Genomic DNA, 12,729 nt, shown 5'->3' with positions numbered 1-12,729 from the left:
ATTTTGGTCCCGGTGAAGTTTGCTGCTTCTGTTAATTGCAGAGCACTGTGCTTTTTTTTTCATTAAAACGACTTGATTTTACCACTTTCTTCCTCTCTGTGCAAGTGTCACGGGCTCTTTCTGCAAGCTCCACTTTGTGCTCACTCGTCCAGCTGCTGGGATTGTACCTTCCCATGGTCCTGACTCCTGAGGAGCACCCACACATGCTCAGAAATTTGGGAATGCTGATGGGATTGAGGGACCACCTGCTCTCCCCTGCCCTCTCTTTCCCTCAGCACAACCGTGATATTTCTTTACCTGCTTTTGGAGAACTTGTGTGCAAACACTGACCTGTTTTCCTCCTTTCTCAGAGGATGCCAGGCTGTCTCCTAGGACAAGGAATCCCTGCAAGGCTCCCTCCACTCCTGCTTGAGGGGACAACACCGGAAAAGAATATGGAGGGTAAAGTCCCTTAGTGATGAGGGGTTTCTGGGCCAGACCCGTTCCTGTGGCTGCCCTCTCACGCACACAACGAGTTGGTGACACCAGGAGCCAAGGAGTTTCTACTCAAAAAGTCCTCCCTGCTGTGGCAGAGCAGGAATTCTGGTGTGGGGTCCCCTGTGCACCCCAGTCCTGCTCACAGCTCTTTGTGCTTTCAGGTGCAGCTCACGCTGACACGGAGCTCACGTCCTCTCTGATGGAAAAAATCTCTCTGTTGGAACAGAAAATAGAGAAACAGGCACAAGAAATGCGGCTGAAGGTAAAAGTCAGCCTCTCGCTGAGCCTGCTCTGTGTCCTGGCACGGGAGTCCCACCTCTCAGACCTCGTGTGGGCTCCGAAGTTCATCTGTGGCCTGCTGTTAATTACCAAAACCAGCCCTTTACAAAGCAATAGAGCCGTGGGATCAGGCCTTGGGGTGGCAGAGGGGACAGTCCTTGCTGTGACTTCTTGCAGCAGTGGCTCTCGGCACCCTGGCACTCAGAGCAGCACCTCTTTGGCTTCTTTTTTTTTTTTTTTTGCCTCCTGTGGTGGTGCATTCCCCCTTTTGTTTTCTGAAAGATCGGCTGCTCACACAGCAGAGTCATCCTGGAGCAGCCCTCTCTGCATCACTGAATAGAATAAATACCCTTTAAAAGCCCAAAATAAATACCTTTTTTTTGTTTAGGGTTGTTTTTTTTTAAGAAGTGGCTGCAGAGATGCTGGTTTAGTTTCTACATCAGCCCCTCCCTACAGGTCTGAGCAGGACTGGGAGATGGGTCACCTATTCCTGGAGCTCTCTATTTATTCCACCCCTCATTTGGGTCTAATTAAGGTATTTGTGAGGTGATTCAGCCCTGGTGACCCTTTAGCCTGTCTCTGGGTGGGGTGAGAGGACCTGTACTAGCCTCGCTAATTGCCCCAGCCAGGACTAATTGTGCAAACTGTGCCTGGAGGTGCTGAGGCCCAGGAGCTGACCCTCATTATTTGTTCTGCCCCTGAAGGACCGGAGGATTGCTGAACTCGAGGAGGAGATAAAGACTCTTCAGAAAGGAGAAGGTAAAAATCGTTCACCTTTGGCACCTCTGCGAGAGCTCCAGAGCTCTGGGCAGGGCAACAGAGCAGGCTTGGAGACCTCTCTGAGCTGTCCTCAGCTCCGAAACCCAGAGGCCTCCTTGGTGAGAGGTCGCAGCTACACACAGGGACCATTTCCCGAAGCAGATCTGCACTTTGACTTGTATCTGTTCCTCTGGTGTGGTGCAAAACATCATTTCCTGACCTATTTTCTATGGGGTTCTAAGTTTCCATGAGTGTAAAGCCAACAACAGACACCCAAGGATGGTCAGAAAACCGAAGAGCAGTAAATACTGCAGAGTTCAAACAGGCAGGAAAGCAGCTGAGAGAAACCAAAAACCTACTTGGAGTCTCCCACAGGATTCCAGGTCCAGCCTAACTCTAAATTGAACCCAGCTTCCAGTGAGTCACTGAAGGTCTTTTCCCCTCTCCAGTTCCCTGGAATCCAGCAGCTTTCCAGCCCCAGCTGGAGCCCACACACGTTTCCTACAGTGGCTGAACTGCCTTGTCTGTGCTGAGCTGGGGTGAGTTCTCTGTTTCCTGAGCACAAAACAAACTGTGTCTGTCAAACCACAAACATGTGGTTTGTACCTCCTCGAGCGTTGTGCTGCCACCCAGCCAACATCTCAGGATCCAGCTTTAGTGGACACCTGCTCATTTTGGGCTCCTTGAGACAGAGGGAGCCAAGCGATTTCCACTGTCTGATTGCCAGCAGCACCACTCACATCAGCTCCCCCAGCACACAACTTCCCCAGGGTCGTTCACAACTATCTTTTAGTCTGCCAGCATTGTTGCCAAACCACTGCAGGGTGAATTGTCACCTTCAGCCCCTGCGTCCCATGGGTTTGAGTTCACTGAGCACAGCCCTTCTTTGAGGAGCTACATAGAAACATCAGGTCTTCTCTTACAGATGCTCCTGGCTCCCCCACCACAGGAGAACTGGAAATGAAGTGTCTTCAGCTGCAGAGCCAGGTCTGGGAGATGGAGGTGAGGCACCTGCTCTACGTGCCCTGAGCCAGCTGCTGCTTTGGTTTGAGATCACTGCAGTCCCAGTTTGGCCTTTTTCAAGCTGCCCCTTTGATCATCACAACCCTTCACCTCTGGGAATAAGGAGCAGGTTGGATGAGAGCAAAAGGGCAGGTGGAGGTTTTTGACACACAGACATCTGTGCCTCCTGCAAGCTTCATTCCAATTTCCAGGGCTGTGGAGATGCTCAGCTCCTGCAGTTTTGGGAGGTTCCTCTGTCACTACAAATCTTTCCTCCTCCCTTTTTCCTGCTACTGACAGAGCTGCTGTCACTGCCCTGTCAGAGAGTCTGTCTGTCTGTCTGTCTGTCTGCCAGGGCCAAGGAGCCCCAGGACAAACCTCTTCCACCTCCCTCTCTGCCTCTCACAGCCACAACTGACCCCTCTTAGGCTCCCATTTCCAGTTTTCTGAAGCTCTGGTACCAACACTGGCCTGACTTTCCTCTTCCAGCGGTTCCTGAATGACTATGGTCTGATTTGGGTTGGAGAGACACGGGACCAGCTGGAAGACACAGAATCACTCCAGGATGAAGAGGAGCTGCCAGCAAGGAACCTCTGGAAGCCGGGTAAAGCACCTGCACTCTTGGCTGAAGCTGCTATCCCAGCTCTCACTGCATGCTCAGAGAAGGGAGAGTAGATAAGCACCAAAACCTCAGGATTTGGGTCTTCAGAATTTGAGATCCTGTGCCAAGATCTTCACATCAATCCATCCCAGGGACACAGACGTGGAGCAATCCAACAGGAGCTCAGCAGAAGGTTTAATTTTATATACCTGTATGTTGAACGCCCTTCTTGGGCAAAGAGGAGAGAACCTGATGGCTCAGCCCTCCAGGAGGAGACCTCACAGCAGCTGTTTCCCGCAGAATTCACAAACCCTGCACATTTGAGGCTTGGCTGCTCTAATGACATTGACATAGAGTGGGTGGAAAACGGAATCAGGTGCTTTGTGTGCACAGGAGCTGTAGTAGCTTACCCACAGTCTGGCTCCATCAGGGAGTATTGTTTGCCTTTCCTCCCAGCCACCACGTGAGGGCTTTAATTGAGACCTGACTCTGCTGTCTGGGGTCCAGGCAGGTTTGGCAGTGGCTCCCCAGGGAGTGGAAACAGAGGAAAAAAAAGGAAATTATTTGGGCTGTAGAGCCAATGCTGCTTCCTCACCACCATGCAAATATTAGACTAGACCTTCCCTTAGATGCAGGAGAGGAGACACAGAGGGAGATCAGCAGAAACAGTTTTGGTTTCAGCTCACTGACCTTTTTCAAGGGTATTTCTACATTGTCCTTTAGCAACTCTTAAAAAAAGGAGAACGACCAAGGACTTTAACTCAACTTAGATCTTTTCTCTCTCGTTTCCTCTTCTGACTTCATTCCTCTGCCCTGTCACAACCCTTTTACTGCTTCACCCTGCCACCCTCAAACACCTAGACAAACATCCTTGCAGAGTCCCTGCCCTGGTGCAGGCAGCTGCCTCTGTTTACCCTGGCACCACTTCAGCACCTGTGCCCTGATCCATTGATCCAATCTGGTTAATCCAACTCGTGCAGTTCCTCGTCATGCACGGCACAGGGACAGCACAACACTTCTGAGAGGATAAACAAGCCCAGGAGCCCAGCGTGGGCTCCACGAGCCGCCCCTGCTCCGAGCTTGCAGCCGCGGCACTGCATCCTCCGCCCTGCCCCTGTGGTTTGGCACACGCCCGTGTGGACCTGGCAGAGCTGTGCCACAGCAAAAGCCTGCACTGCATTCTGCAAATGTGTGAAAGGCAAAGCACAGAAATGTCAGGGCTCCAACACACCTCAGATTCATACAGACAAATCTGCTCGGCCACCACCCCTTCCCCTGTAACTCTGATCCCTCTGCCACAGGTGAGGCCGTTGTTTGCGAACACCAGATTGATTTCGATTTAATCTTGGAGAACATTAAGGATTTGAACTCGCTGGTCGGAGAGGGCATTTCTCAGATTGAGCACACGCCCCGGGGGGCTCGGCTGAGGCGGCCAGAGCCCCTCCCTCTCACCCTGTACCGAAATGGGATCGTCGTGGGCAGTGGAGCCTTCCGGCCCTACCAGCATCCCTCCACACAGGTATGGGAAGGGCTGGAGAGGAATCAGAGTCATCCTGCCAGCACTCACTAAGCCCCAGGAACGGGGATAGGGCTTCTGAGCTCATCTCAGTCCTAAAAAGGAGCCCAGCTCCACACCTGCATCCCCACAGTGCCTTTAAAGCCTCGTGTGTCTGTGTGCAGTAATTTTTAGAGACGGAGATTCTGTGCCTTTGATGCAGACCTTTCTGCATGGTCACAACACCACAAACGGGAGCATCCCAGCAGAAAGATCAGTCCTGAGCAAAACAGAAAGTCTGAGGTGTGACCACGAGCTCTGCTCTTGTTTCAGCAATGCCTGCAGGACATCATGGATGGTTATTTCCCCTCAGAGCTGCAGCCGCGCTACCCCGACGGCGTCCCCTTGCAGGTCAGTGCCACACGCAGCTTTGGGGGAGAAATTGCTCTCTTGCTTCCCAAGACAGCTCAGGTTTTCTTTCATCAATCTGCTGGATGGTGCCCACAGCAAGGGGAGATTGAAGTTTGTGGTGCTGTGCAGGTGTGTCTGGGGAAAAGGGAGGCAGGGAGGGCACCTGCAGCAGCCGTTACAGGAAGTGTTTCAGCATCAAGGTTCAAAGGTTTCTGTGTCTCAGTGAACCTGGCTTGAAACAAGGCTTCTAAGAGCACAGCAGGCTCTGTAAGAGAAGCAGCACATGCAGGAAATTAAGAGCTGTGTCACGAAAAGGAGGGGAAAAAAAGTCCTCAAATAGTTCCCCTGGAAAAGCTTTTAAACTGAGATTGAACAAGTAGCTTTCAAAGAGCATGTCATGAGAGTTTATTTTGCCACAGTTTAAGTGGATTTGGCCACCTGAGGTTCTCTTGGGCCCCAGTTTTTGATTTCTCAGAAATAGCAAAGAGCCAAAGCCACATTTGCGGGCAGAGAGCCTCAGGGGATTCAAATGTAGGTCTTGGAGTGCACCTGAAACGTCAGCAGGCACAACCAGAGGCTGGACCTTCCCTCTGCCACAAAGAAACCAGGACACAGCTGCATGAACAGGACAAGGTCAGGCCAGCTGGAGCAAGCTGGGAGCTGTGGAAGTTAGAAAGGAAGGGGGATTGTGCAAAGCTCTGGGGACTGAGGTTCCCTATAACCTCTGCATCACTGGTTTCATTTGGGGCTTACAACTGCTGGTTGTCATTACTGTGGTTAATTTGGCTCTGATGCAGCAAGAGGAGATTGTGCAACAGTCAGATTTGCTTATAGGTCACTGACAGGAGGAACGTGGTCTTTCAGAAGCAAGACCTTCCAGGGAGTTTTCCTGGCCTTGGCCAGATGGTCGGTACTTCAGAATCCAACAAAGTGCAGGAAACCTCCGAGATCCCAGGTAAAATCCCAAACCTGCCTCAAAAACGCAGCTCATGCTTGAGGAGGAGGATTTTTAAACCTTACCAGGGCAGTGCAGGTGGTAGGAGGGGAATGCGAGGGTCTCAGCAAGGAAAGCAACACTTCTGGGTCAGGGCCTGGTGCTGCCTCAGGAGCTGGAAGCCAGCAGCAGCACACACAGGGTCCTCTCAGCACTAATCCTCCTAAAGGATGAGACATGAGAGGTAATAAAAGAATAGAAATTCAGCAGGTTTCCAAACACATCTGCCCTGTGCCTTTCTGAAAGGCCAAGCTCCTTCCACCTTCACCACATCAAAGGATGCTGAGGGAGCCCTGCAGGCCTGGGAGAGTTGCTGGCAAACACCGCTCCTTTCTCCTACAAGCTCATTCCAAAAATGTAGATATCTTCAAGCCAAATGAACCGTAACTGTACTGAAAAATGGGACAGTTTCCCTTCAGACTTTCACAAAAGAATATGGGACATCAAAGGCCACAGATTCCTCATTTTGCTCCTAGACACTCGCAGTCTGAGTAAGCAATATCTGACGGGGCTGGAAAGTCAAACAGAGAGACAGAAATCAGTGGGTTTGTGGGTGCCTCACTAAATAACCCACCACGTGTATCACCCATAAGAAACAGCTGCCTGGTTACATTCAACTGTGCTCAGTCACCTCAAGGCTAAAGCTAAATATTCCCTTTAACCAAGCAGTAAAAAAATAATTGTCCCAGCAGAATGGAATGGACGCCTACAAATACACCCTCGCAAGGTGAAAAACGTCCAAGTCTGTAAAAATGGTGATAGTCCCAGTTTTTCACAGCAGAGCTGCCTGCCTGCTGTTCATCCCAGCTGTGCACTGAACAGGCTGCTCTGTTCTCACTGTTGATGTTGACAATCAAACAATCAGTGGGGCAGAAAGTGGGACAGCTTCAAGGGAGGAACCCGAGAGCCGCTCTCGGCCTCGCTGGGGTGCTGAGAGCTCTCCCTGTCGGCTGCTGCACCCTCTCCTTTCACCAAATCAGCCTCTTCTGGGAGCAAAATGTTTGTCACAAAGGTCACACACGGACATATCTCCCCTCTGCTCTGGCAGGTCCCAAAGCCTCCCTGGAGCAGTTTCCCAACGAGCTTTCCAAGCCCCTGAAGCACAGAGGGAGAGTGGGCAGTGCCCGAGGCGTGGCTGGAGCAGTGCCACAGGTACCAGTGACCTCCCCAGACCCCCCCAGGAGGAGACCAGCGGCGATTCCCTGGACTCAGCTCCCTGCACAGCACCAGCATCCCCACCTTGGGCCTCTCCCAGCTCTGTTTAACCTTCCAGAGAGGCTCCACCAGAGCACACGTGGCACTTGGCACCTGCCTTGGGGCTGTGCCGGCACTGGCTGCTCTCCCTGCAGTGCTGACACTCACCTGCTTTGGTTGCAGGGCTCTGATGGGCAGCGGAGCAGCAAAGAAATCCTGGTGGAAACACCTGGGCTGGCTGCCCTGGAGAGATACAGGTACAGCCCCCCGCCCCTGCCCTGTCAGGATCTCCTCTTCCTCCTGTTTCATCACTGCAGGTTTAGTTCAGGGGGTTCTGTTGAGGAAGTAAATGGACTTTCCCCTTTTAGACCTTAGAAATAGTTAGAAAAAAGGCCAAGTTTGGTCTTTTGGGAAAACCACTGAATTTTTCATGGCAAACATGCCATATTTTACATCTCTAACAAAAAGCTTCTGTTGTTCAAAATGTCACAAGTTTATGTGAAAGTTTTTCCGACAGCAAGCCAAGGCCTAAGAGTTTAAAACCATTGAAGGAGCTTTTTGCAGTCATATTAAATGGGAGAATCTCATGCCCAGGTGGGAGGTCTCACTAATAGCACTTTTCCACTCAGTGTCTGGCAAGGCAAGACCCAAATAACTAATGAAAAAAACCCCAAGCAGATTATTTTTAACCAAAGAAGTAGGGCAAAGTACTTACCAGGCAGCACTGGTTTAAAATGAGAAAGCTAAAAAAGGTCCACAACCCTCTTCAAGGCATCTTCAGGCTGAGAAAGTAAAGCAGCAGTTTGGGCAGTGGGTTGGTCTGGTTGCTCATGGTCAGACAGGGCCTCGTTGACCTCAAGGACATTCCCAAACATGAAACTCCTCCTGTCACAGAGGCTCTGCCCATTGAGTGGAGCTCACTCCTGGGCTGACAGGGTTTTGTGGTCCCCAGGGTGAAGCCAGCTGAGGGGGCCAAAGCTCCTGGCCCTGATTTCTGCACTCTGCGCATCAGATCCGAGAGCGGGGAGCAGATGTACGAGGTGAAGATGCTGCTCACAGACACCATCGGGGACCTGCGCCAGCACCTCGCCCACATCAGGTAGTCCAGGACTCCCTCCCCTCCTTGCCTGGCTCTGTAGGGCCCCAGGAAAGGGTTCTTGAGGTCTTGGGGCTTCAAACATCGGCCTGAGCTGGGTCGCAGCCCCAGCCCTCTGCCCACTGACACTCTCCAGGCAGCAGTGCCAGGGTTCTGAGAAGCTCAGAGCATTTCATACCCCCCTTTGCCACACAGCAGCAGAGATAAACTTCTTCTGTCCTCCCAAACTGCCACCAGATCCAGGCCCATCGCTGCCTTTACCTCCTTCCAGCACTCACCCAACTTGTGCCACCATTCCCAAGGTGCTGGAAGCTGAGCTGCAGCCTTTGCTTGGCTCAGCCAGCTCTATGTCCCAGCACATTTAATGCTGCCCAAGGGCTCACTCAGCCTGTTGGGGACAGTTCCAGATGGCTGAGGGCCCCCTTTGCTCTCCCCTCTTCCCACTCCTGCTGCAGGCCATGGCCCTGGCCTTGGTGCGAGCCCAGGATGATCTCAGTGCTGGTGGGATGCACGAGCCTCCTTCCTTCCCACTGCAGCTGTGCAGCTGGACAGGCTGCTCCGTGCCTGGCTGGCTGCAGTTTGGGCTGGAAGCCCTTTTTTCTGCTCTTGCATAACCACAGCTGGATCGGTCAAAGCATCTCAGCAAAACCTTGGGGGATCCCGTGAGTAGGAAAGATTGTGCTGTTCTTTCCTAGGGGTGGAAACTCGGACTCGTATGAGATCATCAGCACCTTTCCCCAGAGGGTGTACACAGACAACTCCAGGAGCCTGCAGGAATGTGGGCTGGTCCCCAGTGCCTCCCTGCTGCTGCGGAGGAGAGACCCCTCCCAACAGGAGGGGATGGGGCTGCAGACAGGGTGAGAGCTCCTCGCCCCGAGCTCTGCACAGGGAGGGAGCTGCCTCTCACCGTCACCCAACCTGCCCTGGCTGGAAAATAGGGAGAGGTTTCCTTTCCAGATTTAGTTTCACTGTGCCATTACCTGGGATGGAGAAGAGTGCAGAGCAGCCCTTCAGCCGCTCCCTTTGGCAGAGGGGGCCAGGCCCAGTCCTGCTGCCTCACAGTGGCTGCTGTTCCCCAAAACAGGCGGGTCCCAGCACAGGGATGCTTCCACCAGCTCACGCCTGGGCTCCTAGCCTGGCTCCTCATCTCTGTGAGGGTTACACAGGCTGACCCCTGCCCAGGGGAGCCTGCCAGCTTCACCCTGGCACTGGGCAGTTGCTTAGCTGGGCTCAGGGACTCTGGAGCAGCAGGATGGACATACAGCCGGGGCAGTTTGCTTTCCACACACAGCTGCTCCTGACAGACTTCACCTGCACTGACACCAGGGGACAAACAGGCTCAGCTCTGTGGTCTCTGCTGAAGCTAAACCTGAAGGCCTTGAGCCATTGCAGTGCTGGGGCTGAGCCAGACTCGACTCAGCCGGGAGATCCTGCTACTGGGCTTCCTGTACGTGCACAGCTCCTTCCCTTGGACAGCCCCCAGCTGCAGCGGGGCCCAGGCTCCAGCCTGCCTGGAGGTACCCGCCCTCCTCCCTCCCGCTGCCGGCGCTGGATGCTGCAACAGGACACCGTGTCATTGGAGAAGAGCATAATCCCTCCGCGGCGTCTCTGCCGGACCCTGAATAAAGCATCTTCCTCCCTCTCCCGTGGGCTGGGGCTGCACTTTTCCCTTTCCCTCTCCCCAGCACATTCTTCCCATTCCAGCTGTGACAAGCTCTCACTTGACTCCCAGCTGACAACACTCCCACTCATGCGAGGCAGGGCCTTCTGGCAGGTTCCCTCTTTGCAAAGACCCAGCCCTCATTAAAGGCTCCCAATAAAACCCTTTATTTCAGCTGCAATTTCCGCTTCCTGTAGATTTCAAACGCACAGTTGCTGTGAAAGCTCACGGTGCCCAGAGCTCTTCCCAGACCCCTCTGAGCTGCACAACTCAAACACAGGAAGCAAACCAGCTGCTTCCTCAGCTCCCCATGAGCAGTGACTCAACCCACACAGCTCTCCCTCAGCTTCCTCCTTTTTCCACCTGTAGCAGATTCAGGAGCAGCTGTTTTCCCTGCCCCTCTGTATCCTGGTCTAGTCAATCTTTGTGCCAGGGGTTTGTTTGTCACTCCCACGTCCGGCTGAGGCTGTCCCTGCCCCGGGCTGCCACTGTCACCACGCAGAGGAGAGGAATGCTCTGGTACCTGTCACTACTGCGCCGTAGGACATTCAGACACGTCCTGTGAGCCTTTGATTAGCAGCAGCAATCTAAGGTGCTAAGATCTTTGTGTCAGGCTGCAGCAGCACGTACAACCCACTCAGCTTCTCTCAGCTGGAAATGACTCACAATCCTTAGGTAGGGTGATGTTTAACCTGTAGCCAAAATAAAACCGAATTTAAAAGAAATGCAAGAGTAGCAATGTGAAAGGTACAGTAACATTTAATAGCATCTCGGAAGACAACACTGGTTATAAACTTGCTTTTTGGCAGGAAAACAAAATGCACTTGGTCCAGGATTGCAAAAAAGCCAACTCAAAGAGGAAAGATTGGACAGCTGGAGCATCAGCTGTTCTGAGGCAGCCCTGAGCCATTAATGCTCACAAGGGAGCCCTGGTCAGGGCGGAGGGTGGCCAGACCAACACAGATCCCACTTCCAGCCCCATCCATCCCCCAGGCAGCCTTTGCCCCCAGCTCCACTGTGGTGGGCACTCAGACCCCCAATTCTGTGCAGTATTTTTGCATTAAATTAAGACAAACAAAAAAACCCCACCCAACTTTACTTAGTTGCCATAATCTCTGCAGTTGAGATGAAGAAGGGAGAAAAAGGGGAAAAAAAAGGAAGTGAGGCAGCAGAATTTACAATTTTAACAGCAACTGGGAGACACGGGAGGTACCGTGCAGCCCTAAGCCCTTCCCTCCCGAGGCACAGGAGGGGGCTGAGGGCCGGGTGCACCTCGCACGGCCCCAGAGGCTTTGCTGTTTACAGAGGCACTGGAAGCTGCCGTGAGCCAGGCCCAGCTCTGCCCACAGGCCAAGCACAGCGAGCGTCACACTTTCTTTGGATCCCTCTGAGATGATTCGGGGTTCGGCAGGAGGGAGTCGGAGGCAGCTGCAATGAGGAGTTTTGGTCATGGGTTTTTCCCTGTGCTGGGATACAAGTGCGGTGCCAGGACAGCGCTGACAACCCGGAGGTGAAGGTGGTCAGAGATGAGGGCGCTCAGGAATGCAGGTAGAGTCCAGGATGGGAGGGTAAGCAGGGCTCAGGCCAACTTCAGGAACTCCTGCAGAGTGTTTTGCTCCACTGCTTCCACAAAGAGCTCGTAATCCTGCAGGGAAACGCCACACAGTCGCCCACAGGCAGGAGGGTCCCTGAGCCCGCAGTGGTTCACAGCGCTGGCACCAGCTGCTTGTGCCAAGGATGACAGGGCAAAGCGGGCACAGCCCCACTGCCACCCAGAGCCCCCTGCCCGGGTCCCCTTTTTCCCAAGCCAAACGGCCGTGGACCCTGGCAGCACCTGGTCCCTGCAGCTCACGAGAAATAACTTACAAGGCGTCTTGAACATTTGAGCAAACCCAAGGGACAGGACATCGCCCACCACCCAACCCCTGGGTGCAGAGCACGAGCCTCACCCCGCAGTACTGGTCTCCGTTGACGATCTGGGGTGGGATGGCTTTGGGGTTGCCTGCCTTTGCCCTCATCTCCTCCCGGAGAGCGTTGTCCTGGGAGATATCCACCAGCTCGTACTTGATGTTCTTCCCATCAAGGATTCGGGTTACTTCGCTCTGTTGAGATTTGATCTGGAACCCGGGTGGGAAAGGCAGGTTATGGGGAGATGGAGAGGAGCCCCAAGGGTGGGCACACACCCAGCGTGCCAGCCAGGCTCAGCACAGTGCCCACGGTACGGACCCCGCCCGCGCGGGGGGACACCCAGCACGGAGGGGTGGGTTCGGGGAAAGATGGGGACGCGAGCAGGGGAGGGGACACCGAGGATGGGGCGGGGGAGGGGGGCTTCGCTGCTGCACAGAAGAGAGACGCCCACCCCCGGGAAGAGGGGCCCCGGTGCCCCCAGCCCTGCCCGCCGCAGCCCGGGCCCCGCCGCCGCTCACCTCCCGGGAGCCGGTCACCGAGGTGCTGTAGACCTTGAGGGTGCTCATGGTGCGATCGCGGCCGCTCCCAGCGCTCAGCCCGGCGGAGGGAGGGAGGGAGGGAGGGGAAGCTCGGCTCGGCGGGGCTCGGCGGGAGGGAGGGACGGAGGGATGGAGGAGGAGCGGGAGCCCCGGCACCGCCCGGCATGTGACTGCGGGGGCCAATGGGACCGACGGGCCCGGGCATGCGGCCTCGGTCCCGGGACACCGCCCCGACAGCACCGGGCAGCCACCGGCACCGGTACCCGCACCGGCACCGCTCCCACCGGGCAACCAGTAACCGGCCCTGCCGGGCA

At 54.3% G+C, this 12,729-nt stretch overlaps 2 protein-coding genes across 2 annotated transcripts; one reads left to right on the top strand and one right to left on the bottom strand.

The window, feature by feature from the left end:
- Nucleotides 1-306: 306 nt before the first annotated feature.
- On the top strand, nucleotides 307-10,120 carry UBXN11 (UBX domain protein 11). Its single transcript, XM_032132381.1, has 12 exons — nucleotides 307-441; nucleotides 639-739; nucleotides 1,461-1,515; nucleotides 2,441-2,517; nucleotides 3,007-3,121; nucleotides 4,420-4,637; nucleotides 4,947-5,024; nucleotides 5,859-5,979; nucleotides 7,067-7,170; nucleotides 7,396-7,469; nucleotides 8,165-8,311; nucleotides 9,004-10,120. Exons 1-12 carry the CDS (start codon nucleotides 354-356, stop codon nucleotides 9,167-9,169), a joined length of 1,344 nt encoding a protein of 447 aa, XP_031988272.1. The 5' UTR covers nucleotides 307-353; the 3' UTR covers nucleotides 9,170-10,120.
- A 589-nt stretch (nucleotides 10,121-10,709) lies between these two features.
- On the bottom strand, nucleotides 10,710-12,526 carry SH3BGRL3 (SH3 domain binding glutamate rich protein like 3). The gene is made up of 3 exons (XM_032132382.1): nucleotides 12,395-12,526; nucleotides 11,918-12,085; nucleotides 10,710-11,613 (listed from the first exon to the last, which is right to left on the bottom strand). The coding sequence occupies exons 1-3, from the start codon at nucleotides 12,440-12,442 to the stop codon at nucleotides 11,548-11,550; spliced, it is 282 nt and encodes a 93-aa protein (XP_031988273.1). The 5' UTR covers nucleotides 12,443-12,526; the 3' UTR covers nucleotides 10,710-11,547.
- Nucleotides 12,527-12,729: the final 203 nt, after the last annotated feature.

The sequence above is a fragment of the Corvus moneduloides genome, chromosome 23 (genome assembly GCF_009650955.1).
Source record: "Corvus moneduloides isolate bCorMon1 chromosome 23, bCorMon1.pri, whole genome shotgun sequence".
Classification (NCBI taxonomy): domain Eukaryota; kingdom Metazoa; phylum Chordata; class Aves; order Passeriformes; family Corvidae; genus Corvus; species Corvus moneduloides.
The sequence above is the reverse complement of the archived record's forward strand: the minus strand, read 5'-3'. Positions and strand labels throughout refer to the sequence as shown.